We start from the raw sequence: 13,327 nt of genomic DNA, 5'->3' as shown, positions 1-13,327 counted from the left end.
ATATTGGTATCAAATTTATTTGAAACAAATGAAACAAAAAACCCAATGCCCTCATCATTGAAAACGTGAAAATTAGTTATCCTAACCGTAGATATTGGTCGCACATGGTTGGAAACCAAATTTTGGTTTATTTCATTGTTGGTTATATTATAGTTTGCTTGATTTTGTCGTTGTTATTTTTAATTTCACAGGGCCTTCACAGGGCTTAAATTCTAGTGTGAAGAGCGGCAGAAGTACATGTACTTTATACTAACAGAACAATGTAGAACCCGTCTTGAAAATAACTTATTTATGGTACTGACTAACCGCTCTACCCAATGCCTGATATAACTGTCGATACTATGCCATGACGTTTTGCAGTAATGAGGATTTGTCTTGTTATTGATAGACAATACGTCAAATATGAGGGGTTAAACGAAACTACAAACAAAGAAAGTCTAACAGAAAGAAAAACTAAGCTAATTTGGGTGACTGGAAAAGAAAGGCATGGATTGAAAAAAGACGATAAAAAACGTTTTGGTCAAAATGATTGTATTTTAAAAATACTTTATCATTGTCAGACATTTATAATGACAAAAGATTGTTGCCATCTGGATTTGGAGTAGATTATAAAGAATGATTAAAAATAAAAGTACTTTTATCATCACGTTCTTAAATTATCATTATTTTTATTCTAAAAGTTGCCATCTTAATTTCATGCATGAAAATTCTTCAGTTCTTAAATTATCATTATTTTTATTCTAAAAGTTTCCATCTTAATTTCATACATGAAAATTCTTCATCAAACATTGCTTATTGTACAAACATCCAAACAAATCTTCACGAGATCAATTTCTACAGCTAATAAATAAGCTCCTCCTCAAAATAATTTTTTCAACAAAGTGTAACTTTCAAAACTTGAATACATTCGTCGTCTCTTAGATTCTCTTCATTAACTCAAACATATTTCTTTCTGATTTCAGACTCGCCTTCATTTCCAGAATCCTACAAGCATAAGTGAATATAGTATTCACATACTACTATTTACAATTGACCTTTTCTTAATGAAATCATATTTACTAGTCAATTGTTAAGAATGATTAGGACTGTCTTTTGCTTGCAGAATATTTACATAAACAAAATTTTCGTCCATCGATCCACAAATATTGTAGGAGGTTTCGCCGTCTTTGCCAAGCGTCCAGCGGAACGATCACGTGATTACATCTTATTTAAACACAATAGAGTCATTTACGAACAATCGTATTTTGAAGAGAAAGGGACTAAGTCTAGAAGACCAGCACTAGGGCAATAACTAACACACAGTAAGTCAATTATATACAGCTCTTAAAGCCTTTTTAATGTAACTTGGTATTTGTTTATCCATCATGCTGTAAAGTATTTATTTATATGAATTGCTTTGAAGAATTTTTAAATTTTAATTAAAATTTGCTTTCTATCTATATTATTTTTTTAAAAGACAAGAGACCAAAGACACGGTGTTGCTTTTTTTTCTTTTCCATTTTTTCTTCTTAAATTAAATATACTTTTATAAACATTACTTGATATAGAACGTATTTAATTTACAAATCAAATATTAAATTACTTTTACATCTCTTGAAATTTAATGTAATTAAAGAAATGGACTTGTAAACTTTGTGTTTATATGAATAATATATATAAAGTAATTATTTTGAGACAGACGAGACAGTTGTAAAATAGAAATGATAAAATCGGTTATAATAAAACGTCCCAACACTGCACCCATGGGAAGATAAAATAACACCAAATGCAGGAAATTTTGGATTATGGACCAGGTCCTGTCTTGTATCAGCTTTATTGTTATTATCAGAGAAGACAGAAAGATTCAAATCTGCTGCAACAAGATAGACTCTCCATAGAACTATTCACTTCCGGCAGAGAAAATCAAACATTTCGATTGTGTTTAATTTGGCTCAAATTCACAAGAGAAAAAAAAAACACAAGGGTTTGTGGGAGTCCAAAGATTTACCAATTTGAAGCATCGACATAATGTTGCTTCATTATCAAATATTTAAATGTTGAACTTTTGATATGATAGTCTGCGGTCAAATGCATCTCAAAGGGAATTGGTGAGTCTTCCTTGTGCTTAATTCAATAAGAAAAGGAATACTAAGCATGTAGTTTATTGTCCGTTTGTTCGAGAAACGGGCTTCTTTGACCCAATGTTAGGAAATAGTCAACATTTTAGTGGTAAATGTAAAATTACAATTTATAACTTGACCACTTGCACGCACTTGAAATGATGTTAAAAAGGGATTTTTAAATGGAAAAAAATAGTGATAGATACAGTGTACTACTCGTTCTGTCGTTATTGTTTCAAGTAAAAGACTTTTTAGTTTTGAAAACCGAATTTCAACAACGCTCGGTTTCACATAAATTACATATGGTCAATCGTTAAATATTGGATAAATTTGGTTTCCATTTGTTGCTCTTATCTGTACATTCAATAAGTCAATAATAGAATAAATGATGAAAATCCTTGAACCTTAAATTCTATTAAAGTTCATCATATCTGTAAGGGCCCTAGGCGCGCCATTTCACCTTATTTCGTAATTCAATATGATATGAATATCAAATATCCGAATCAAAAGGCTGGTCATTTGAATTGTACTGGACCTCTGGGGACCGTGTTGACGTTTATATATTAATTTGCACTGTCACTTTCTGGTAGTCTTGAAGCGTTCGTCTATTGATAAACTAAACGGCATATTGAAAACATAAAATTAATTAATCATAAACTTAGATATTTGTCTCTTTATATTTAATCAGAATGTTATATAGAACAAAGATCAGATGTCAGTTTGACATATTTTAAATTAATTTTAATTTAAGAGGGAATCCTTGCAAATTATAGTGGAAAAGACTCAAACCTTATTTTGGATAGACCATAATAGAAGATAGAGTGCAGCTATCTACATTGCCACCGTATAAAATTCTTGATAAATAATGATCATGGAAATTAACATCGTATTATAGTACCAATCACCGCTTTTGTCATAGATGACTAGTTCTCTAACAAGCAGCGCAACCGGCGGTCTTTCATGTTAATCGGAAAAGTGTCAAGTTCAATAAAATTCCAGTCAGGTTTGACTTGTCTTCCATATTTGTAATGAGATTTAGGATAACAGTATATTTTGAGTTAATGGAAATAACGCATAATTATGACTGAGGAAAAAACGAAAAGTCATAACCTAGGAGCGTTCGATTCCCGCGTCTTTTCGGGTTGAAACGCACGATAACCGGAAACGTTCACAGGAAGTATAAAAAGGCAAACTATAATAACTGAAAATAAGCCCAGCATGTAATTTAATTGTTACAGCGAAATGCAGGTTTCAGTTAAATTTGGTTTTTGTAAAGCTCAGATCGAAGATTTTTTTTATTGTCATATACACATTAAATTTTTCCCTTTTGTATTTCAGAAAACAGCAAGGCATGGGGACGTGGTCATATGCGGGTTTGCTGGTCGCTTTCTTATTAAACTGGTTCACAACCGAAACATCTGCAATAACTGGTTGTGACTATTTTCCAGAACTCTGTGATCAAGACATAGATGTATACTTAGGTAGGAACATAAAAATGAAATATTAATCATTATTAGAGTACAATTTATTGTCAAGAGAGTAGATTTTGCTTTATATTCATGTTAGACTTCTTAAGCAATATAACATACCAATAGTAGTCAATACGTAAAGATCTAAATGAGAAACACGAATTGGTCAATTTTGAAGTCTATGTTATTATAGAAAGTACACAAATACTGTAGATTTATACTGTGAAATTATCATTCTTCTAGAAATTTTAAATTTTGAGGCTTTTCTATCAGTATGTAGGCTATGTTTGGACAGTTTTCATCAAACCGATTTTAAGTATTTTGTTTCAGTTTTGTCATTTGTCAGTAGAGTGCGTTGAAAAATTTGAGTTTACAGGTTTATTAAAAAAAAATGATTTCCAAAAAAGACACAAAATTACTATAGTACTTGCTACATTTTTCCATTGTTATTCCAAATAAAAAAAAACATGCAGCAGAAACAAACACAACGCTGTTAAAAATGCGCTAAGGGGAAAAAAGCCTTCAATAATTATTTTCAAAAACATATTGCTCAAATTATTTTCAAATTATGAATCCGTCAGATTTAACGTTCGATACTAGGAAACAAGTCGTGGATCTCGGTCTGTTACCTCGACTGAAAAACGTATAAATTTTGTATCCAGAATGGCTTATCACGAACTCCCAATTTTATATTATGGAAATGTTAATCAAAGAACTTTTAAAAATAATTGTCCAGTTTTCCAAAGAATCATGAGCCTATGTAAATTAATGTATGTCTTGCAAAAGTGGAATATTTTATGCTTTTCCGCATCTTCTAACTTGTCCATTCCCTTGTACTCTTTTAAATTCAAGAAGCTTTTCAACCTTTGGATGCTTAAGACAAAAAAATCATCTTCCTATAAGCGGGAAAGAATTGATTTTTATGGATTTTAATTTGATGACTATTATTATCAGAAAAATGACATAATATGAAATAATATGTTAAAAAAAAGTCGGAGATTGTTCAAATAAATGCATTTATTCCGCCTTAAATTTTAAGTTAGGAAACACACAATTTTCTAAACAATTTGGGTAATACTGGGTTTCGGAATTCAAACTTAACAGTATTTTGACAGTTACTCCAGTTCCCTAGCATAGCAGACACCCTATTTAATCAATTTTGCGAAAATAATTTCAGGCTTTGTCTTAAACATCAAACGCAGTAATCATGGCTTTCAGAAATTGTCTTCCTCCGCGGTTATTTCAGGCATGCGTTATCAGGTTTTACAAAAGACATCCGCGGTTTGCGGTCACGTCACATGTACAATTGCACATAATTTAACTTTTTAGATTTCATGGTAACATAAATATGTCATAATGTTCCTGATATTTATTTATCTGAAATCACAAATGAATAACTAGTACCTGAAAACCAAATTTGTCATAATACATTGTGGAATTATGAACTGAAAAAAATTCTAATTTAAAAATTGATCTTTTGTATTTAAATGTGCTTAGACATAGATTCGAACTTAATATTTTCTCAGATTTTCTGTATAATATCACGACTTATGCACTGCAATATCATTTCACACGAAAATATAATCAAAAACTCATTTTATCTGGAAATTATTGGAACTACGAATTCCGGGACCCGTTTGATTAACACATCCTTGCACTTTCACAATTTTTAACTTTATCCTTAATATTTAAGAGAAGTAGCAATTTGGTTGACATTAAGCAGAAAATTTTAGAAAATATTACCTTCAAAACTGTGTCCAAACACCTTTTAAAAAAAACTAAAGAAACACAGTATTTAATCTACTAGTATTCAATATTCATTTCCTAAATTATCAGTGAAAGTAGTTCGCTACAAATTGGCACTTACGTGTTGCACTGCCTTTGCTCCTGGATTTACAAAATAATTTATAAAGAAAATGTTTGATATAATAACCTCAAAATACGCATAGAAATAATTCTTCTAATAAGCACGAAGACTTTTAAAAAACGACACAATCAATTTTCATACTAGTATGCTGTGTTCTCATTGCTTTTGAATTATAGGAAAGGGGGAAAGTTGTTTGTTCTACACTGTCCTTCTTACAGCAAAAAAGAATTACCTTTAATAACCTAAGCCAATTTTTAATTTATAAAAGATAATTCTAAGGAAATGTTATTATTTGGGGGGGGGGGGGAGGGTTCAGCATCACGAAGAAAAGATTTTCTTCATGCCTCAATTCAAAAGAGTTTAGATAAAAATATATGATAGTGGTTTATTTAAATTAACTTTCCTTCTTGGGTGTGAAGATTCAACAGTAACTTTTTTACATAAAAGATGCATCTTAATTGTAAAATGTTAATTTTATGAAAAGAATATGCCTGAATAAAGATATAATTCATTATCACTTGAAAATCCTTTAGAAATCAATTTATATTACACATCGTTAGTGCTGTAATTTTTCATTCAAAGATTTTGGAGATATTTCATTTTGCTATCAATTCTGAGTACAACATTGTTCATGGGAGAAGTATGAGAATAATTCTAAAAACAACAATGATTCAAGTTTTAATAATAAATTATTATTCTAATATTTTTGTATCTTTCGAAAGTACAAAACTTCATTGAAATCAAGAACTAGCTAGTAGTAATCCATGAATTTTTATTAACATTAGCATCCTTTCCGATGGAGTCCAAGGGCGTTTATGATGTGATTAACTTAAGTATATTCGTCGTCAATCCAGGGTATTAAACCTCCTGGACATAATGCCCTTTTGCAATAATGTTCTTTTCATTCTATTTCGTTTTCAGTGTTATTGGAAATGGATCCGACATTCTTCTTCGTTTACTCTTATGAATGAACCATTTTTCTCCTGTTCATCCACCGTAAGAGATCAATAGAAATTGTGTGACATCTTTATTAAAGGTGTAAACCGCATGACGCTAGTCAGTGTTCCCTCTTAATTTACTCCAGAATTTGTAAGAAATATAATTAACCATGTTTCCACCTTCTCGGAATGTCTCTGTGGGTTTCGATAGCGTGACAAAGTTCTGTTCCTTCCTTTCTAGTGGGTTTCATATGGCGGTTTTCATCCCGCGAACAAAATACTTGGATGATGTGCGCAGTGTTTCTGGATAAAACGTATTGCTTCTTATCAGCCGCTTCCAACACTTCGTTGTTTTTAAAAATAGAATAAAAACGTTTCTTTATTCATAATTTGGTCTCTTGGCTACTATTTACATTTTGTTGATATTTCACGTACGTTTTGCCATACCGTACATTTTTGTTCATTGTGTCTTGCGATCGAGAGTTTGTTGTTTCATATCTTCTTTCCTTCATTGCATGAAGACATTTTAATTAAAGTATTCGGTCATCCCCTTTTTATTACAACAAAAGAGTTCGAATAGACCTTGCGGGCTGTATAGTCCTAAAGGCCAGCCAGAGTCTAAGACCATAAACCATGCTTTATTACAAACTTAGTAATAAATACAGATTCTTTGCATATGCAATATGGCTGACGTCACAATAGACGTATCAGCCCTGCAGGGCTGATACGGTTATTGTGACGTCAAATCACACCCTCAGTAAATTAAACCACAAAAACAGTACTTGTGATCATACACAATTTTTGGTGGGTTCATATTCTCTTAATTTTAAATTTTTGAAAATAAGGTTAATCTTAATTTACAAATGCATGTAATAGATTATTTTCAAATTACGGATCGAGTGCATTGAAATAGAAGTAGAAACAAACCCAAATCATATGAGACAATAGACCATGTACATGTATGTAAGAATTTAAGTCCTTGCATGATTATTTACTTTTTTCCTTCTCAACTTAAGGCATGCTGTATTTTATTACTAAGTATGTAATAAACATATTAATGCATACCCTTTTCCACATCACATCCTGACCAGCCAGAGTCAATATCAGCCCATAAACCATCTGCTATATTACATAATATCAAAAGGGTATGTATTATTCTCTATATATTACATAATATTGAAATACGAAAGCATTATGAATTTTTTTTAATTTTCAAAATCATTTCAATAGTTCTTTCAATTTTATTATTATATTCAAATACGAAAACATTATGAAAATTTGTTTCATTTTCAAAATAATTTCAATAGTTGTTTTTTTTTTCAATTTAAAATCTCAAGTTTTTTCTCAGCTTATAGTCTTGGGGCCAGGTAATTTTTACTCAAAATGACGAAAGGGGCTCTTAGTGATACAATATGAAATCGATTTGATACAGAAAAAATAAGCATAAATTGGCAGGAACATTGTGTAGATTGCAAAATCAACAGCTTTTTACATCAATCAGATGAAAACTGGTGCTCCTCTCACTATTAGACATTTTTTTCATCATCTCTTCCCTGAAAAAGAGATCGTCTGCCCCCATTTGTTCATTTGTTCGTCAAGATCGTTGAACCACAATCAAATAATGGTCAGTCCGGCGTCCCAAAGAAGAAGGCCACGTGATCTGGGGGGACTTCATATTAATACGATAATGACTGTGTAATAGAGACGGAATAACAAAGATGATCTATTGCTGTTCATTTGGGGAACTCGATGGATAACCTCGTCTTTGGGATTCAATTAACTCCTGTGCTTTATTTCAAAGTCAAAATGATATTGATTGCCTTGGCCAATGATTCATTACTGTATATACTCATATAGGCTCTACGTAGACTTGTTTTGGAACATTTTGCAATTTCTTGTTTACCTATCATGCGCTGTTGCTTTTCAACTGCTTTCAAATTACGTCACTGAGAGGAGGCGTAGCAGAATGACATCATCAAAGATGAATTGCTGGGTGCTACCGGCTTCCATTATCAATTCCCTCTGCACTTCTTTAAAAGTTTTTCTTTTCTGAGATTACTATATAGGGCAAACATCGATAAACTAAATAACAAGATAGGGGTCTGATTTAAAGAGCCGTCCTGCCATCATAAATTCTCTCTTGATCTTGTTACGTACAATTTCTTGTAAGGTCGTCCCATACTAGTCAAGCATACTGTATGAAATGATCAATTTATCTCTCTTAGGCCATTTACGTTGTTACCAAGAGATTATCGATACGATTTTTTGGGTCTATATGTGCATTAGAAGGCTTTTGCAATTGAATTCTTTTCCAAATCATGAAGAAAATAGAATGTGTATGATATGCTGTTTTTAATGCTAGAAAATCCATGAACTCTATACACAGTACTTTACATATTTTTGAGTTCATCGTATAAAATAATCAAGAATTAATCTCAAGATTTTCACTACCACCTGTCAAAGCAGCTTAACTTTCAAGGATAAATTTTTGACATGCGCAAATAAGTATTTCTCGCTAAATTATGAAAGATTCTTTTATGTGCTGGCTATTCCCTCAAAGAGGTCCTTTTCTTTGTTTGACTCTCTCTCTCTCTCTCTCACCGTTTTAGGATCTGTCTTGCCTTCCGATCTTGTCAAACAGAAATTTCTGTGTAATTTATACCAGTGATTGCCTGCATCACTCTACTGCAGCAATATGGACTGTTGTCATTGGATATCCTGCTGCGCTGAATAAATCAAACTTAGTGAATGGTCGTCCAGATTTATTTCCTTTGCAATGAAAAGAAACAATGAAAATATTTGGATTGTCCCTTAAGAGAAATTTATTGTGGTTCTTAATTGAGAATTCTAACTGTGATCATAAATAAGATCAAATAAACATAAATATTTAAATGACTTTTAATTAACTGAATGTAAAACTCTTTTAATCATATTTTTGTTTAAATTCCTGATTTAAAACGTTTTAAACATGTCTGGTTCAAGATTCACTGTATCTATATGAGCGAGATACCAGAAAAATTGTATCTCATTATGAGTACTTTTTCTATAAAAACTTTTCCCCACAGAGAATATTACAAATCTGCATTTTTTATCCATACTACATGCATATTTTGCAGGTGAACCAAGAGCCCCCGAAAAGAGATTTCTCAGATTTGGAAAGAGAGCTTTGAGTGGCGACCACTACATCAGATTTGGTCGTAACAGTGACGATAAGAGATTCCTCAGATTCGGCAAAAGGAGTCAGGAATCCAGTGTAGAAAACGATTTACGAGCGGCTCTAAATAAAGTCCTTCAATTCAAACAGGAAACAGGTTTTCAAATAAGAAAAAGAAGATCAGCCGATCCACCTCTAATCAAAGATGTACCAGAACCAAAGGATAACGACAACTCCACAGAAAAAGAAGAGTCCGAAAAACATAAACGCGAAGCCGGTGAAGTTTCCCAAGACAAGCGATTTATGAGATTTGGAAGAACTCCTTCTGCTGACTCTAATCAAGACAGCATCTATATGAAAAGATTCATGCGTTTTGGAAGAAATCCTGGTTTTGAGAAAAAATTCATGCGTTTCGGTAAAGATGGAAATGAAAAAAGGTTTATGCGATTTGGAAAAAGAGAAGACGGCGATATGGTTACAGACGATAAGCGGTTTATGCGTTTTGGGCGTGATCCTAAAGATGACACACTGATGGAAAGATTTGTTCGCAACGGACGGAGCGGAGACGATAAGCGATTCATGCGATTTGGAAGAAGCGGAGAAGATGAAAAGAGATTCATGCGATTCGGCAAAAGAGAAGATGATGAGAAAAGATTCATGCGATTTGGCAAAAGTGGAGACGAAGAAAAGAGATTCATGAGATTCGGAAAGAGTGGGGACGAAGAAAAAAGATTCATGAGATTTGGCAAAAGTGGAGACGAGGAAAAGCGATTCATGAGATTTGGCAAAAGTGGGGAGGAAGAAAAAAGATTTATGAGATTTGGAAAAAGTGTAGATGACGAAATACAGGACGATGAAAAGAGATTCATGCGATTTGGTAGAAATAAATTTGACGATGAGAAACGTTTCATGCGATTCGGAAAAAGTGGAGACGAAGAAAAACGATTTATGCGATTCGGAAAAAGTGGAGACGAAGAGAAACGATTCATGCGATTCGGCAAAAGCGGAGACGAAGAAAAACGATTTATGCGATTCGGAAAAAGTGGAGACGAAGAGAAACGATTCATGCGATTCGGCAAAAGCGGAGACGAAGAAAAACGATTTATGCGATTCGGAAAAAGTGGAGACGAAGAGAAACGATTCATGCGATTCGGCAAAAGTGGAGACGAAGAGAAACGATTTATGCGATTTGGAAAAAGTGGAGACGATGAAAGTAGATTAATGGGATATGACCAAACGGACAAACGTTTTATGCGATTTGGTAAATCCTTGTGATATTTCTTAAGTTTTCTTAAGGAACCTTAAAATATTTGAATGTAAGCAGAGTATGCGATACATGTATTATATTGTAAATATTGGGCTTTAATTTTTTGATGAGAATGTTAATAAATTGTACATGTATGTCATTTCCGGAAATTACATTCAATAAATATTATTTTCTTATACATATAACATATATTCATACATAATGTACTTAGTATTTTTGCCCAACTATGTTGAGCATGCTTGGGTATCATGCTTCGTTTATAAAATAGTTGTTAATAAAATTATTTTTACTCATTAATTTTAGACTATTTTCAGGTCCTGTATTTTTCGTACCAGTTAAGAATGGATAAAAAAGAGAAAATATAAGAAAAAATATACCCAAATCTGGGGTAACCCTGTCAGACCGTCATCCGCTTCCCCTTTTCTAGAAATGTTTAATGTTCAGCTTTGCCTTCCTTGGAATTTGCGGTCTGGGAGAGATAATCCTAAATTTTGTTTTCGCATAAATGTTTACATTTTTTGGTTTTTCGACGCATTTGGTAAAGATTAAAGAAATAAATAACCTTTACCCGAAACAGATAAATAGTGAATTGATGGATACTACATTTCTGATTTTTAAAGTGAGTACGTGTAATCGCAGCAATGTCCCGATGGTCTTATTTTATAATTAAGAATGGTTAAATACAGAGCCTTCTTTCAATCCTTGCTTATTAATTTGCTCTCATTAATCTAATGAAAAGACAAACAACAGTGATTATAAGATGAATTTTAGAATTAAATAACTCGTAAATGGATCAACGGGGAAATTTAACCTAAGACGTCCCGAAATTTTAGACATCATCTCAAACAAAATAATACTTGTGTTCATATTCCAGAGTTCATTTGATAAAAATAAAATCTGACAAAAAGGACGAAATACATGTATATCGATCAGTGGCGGATCCAGAAATCTTAAAGGGGGGCAGTTTTGGGTCAGGGCAGGGGTCCACAGACACACCAAAAAAACCTTGATTTATCAAATCTTGTGTTTTTTTTTTTTTTTTTTTTTTTTTTCATTAAAGGGGGCCCGCCCCCTCTAAATCAGCCAGTGTCGACCGTAAAACGTAAATGTAAATCGGGAACTAGGACCGTTGGAACTGGGGAAAGAGGATATAGGGATCTAATATTACACCCAACCATGCACCCTCAAAAAAGGCGGCATATTGCTTGGCACCTGTCGATATGTCAGATGGTCATACCATATGTCGTGCGATAAATATATCTTGAAAAGCATGTTTCCTCGTGAAGGGTAGATGGTCCCTAAAATCAATTCACCAGATAAAACTTTAAAGGTCAAGAATCAAACTAGTCTGCGTATAGAAAGATATCTCGAGAATCCTTTATTTTACATCAAACTTTTAACACAGGTATAACTCATAAAGTAAATGACCCTTACTGAATTTGAAGTCACAAGGTCAAGGGTAGAATTGCTAAACACTTAAAGAATATTGCTCAAAATCTTTAGAACATTTATAACTTGACAAAGATTAAACATGGAACCCCCTACTGAGAAGATGACCTCTATTAAAATTGGCAATTTCTTATTCAATATATGATTTTGTATATTTCTTTCCAAATATAATGAAAAAATACGTATTGAAGTTAAAAGTAGTAATAATTATATTTGTAGAACAGTTGAATTTTGCATGAGCTATAACTCTTTCTTCAGATTTTAAGTACAGGTATCTGTAACATTGAGGATATTTGTTCGTAGAATTTTTTAAAATAAATTTATTTGCTATTTTAAAACAAATATGTGGGTGGGGTACCCATCTTAATTTTAAAAATCTGGATCCGTTCATGCTATATGTACAATGTCATTTCTCTTCGTATTCTTTTGAAGAACATAGGTTTGGGTCCGATGATAATGTACAATCCCATGTGACTACTGCTTACGAACTGTTGCATTTTTATTGTTGATGGACTTACGACATTTTTGACATATGACTAACATCAAAGAATTTAAAATCTAATACAGTAATTAATGGTAAATTTCATTCTGAAAAGTTTCTTCACATCAATGCAATTCGTTGATTTTGGTAAATCGGACATGCAGGTGCGAAATATACTTACCAAAAAGGTGACCAGCATTTATATCTGTGGCATATTGCTTTAAAATTGGCTGACCCGGTGGATTTTCTCCAGGAAACGTCTGGCAGTGGGCATGTTTAATTTCGTTAATCTTGTTGACGGCAATGTGCCAAACACTTTCCGGTAGGAAGTCATAATATGTCCTCCGTCCTTTGGGTAAGGTGTAAATTGCTTTGTGGTAATTACAACCTATTTCCCTCGTCAACTTGACTTGATTATGGAGATAACTGTTATCCACGACGAAGATGCTACCAAAGAGTTTACAGAAGGAATAAGTGTTATTTATTGTAAGCGCACCGGTTTGGGCGTAACTTATTATTTAAAAGTTTAGAAATAAATGATCAAAAATGTACTTTTTCAATCCTCTGATTTACAGATTTAATAAAAATAATAATAATAATAAT

At 32.6% G+C, this 13,327-nt stretch overlaps 1 protein-coding gene across 1 annotated transcript; it reads left to right on the top strand.

The window, feature by feature from the left end:
- The first annotated feature begins 1,229 nt into the window (after positions 1–1,229).
- On the top strand, positions 1,230–11,091 carry LOC134260070 (FMRF-amide neuropeptides-like). The gene is made up of 3 exons (XM_062742655.1): positions 1,230–1,301; positions 3,438–3,580; positions 9,490–11,091. The coding sequence occupies exons 2-3, from the start codon at positions 3,451–3,453 to the stop codon at positions 10,800–10,802; spliced, it is 1,443 nt and encodes a 480-aa protein (XP_062598639.1). The 5' UTR covers positions 1,230–1,301; positions 3,438–3,450; the 3' UTR covers positions 10,803–11,091.
- Positions 11,092–13,327: the final 2,236 nt, after the last annotated feature.

This window comes from Saccostrea cucullata, unplaced genomic scaffold, assembly GCF_032062105.1.
Source record: "Saccostrea cucullata isolate Sc308-1 unplaced genomic scaffold, CSIRO_AGI_Scuc_v1 ctg2263, whole genome shotgun sequence".
Taxonomy (NCBI): Eukaryota; Metazoa; Mollusca; class Bivalvia; order Ostreida; family Ostreidae; genus Saccostrea; species Saccostrea cuccullata.
The sequence above is the reverse complement of the archived record's forward strand: the minus strand, read 5'-3'. Positions and strand labels throughout refer to the sequence as shown.

Bases quoted from the DNA above. Each gene is read 5' to 3' on its own strand.
- LOC134260070 (XM_062742655.1), top strand. From the start codon at position 3,451: ATGGGGACGTGGTCATATGCGGGTTTGCTGGTCGCTTTCTTATTAAAC. The intron at 3,581-9,489 runs GTAGGAACATAA...CATATTTTGCAG, and splicing joins AGACATAGATGTATACTTAG to GTGAACCAAGAGCCCCCGAA.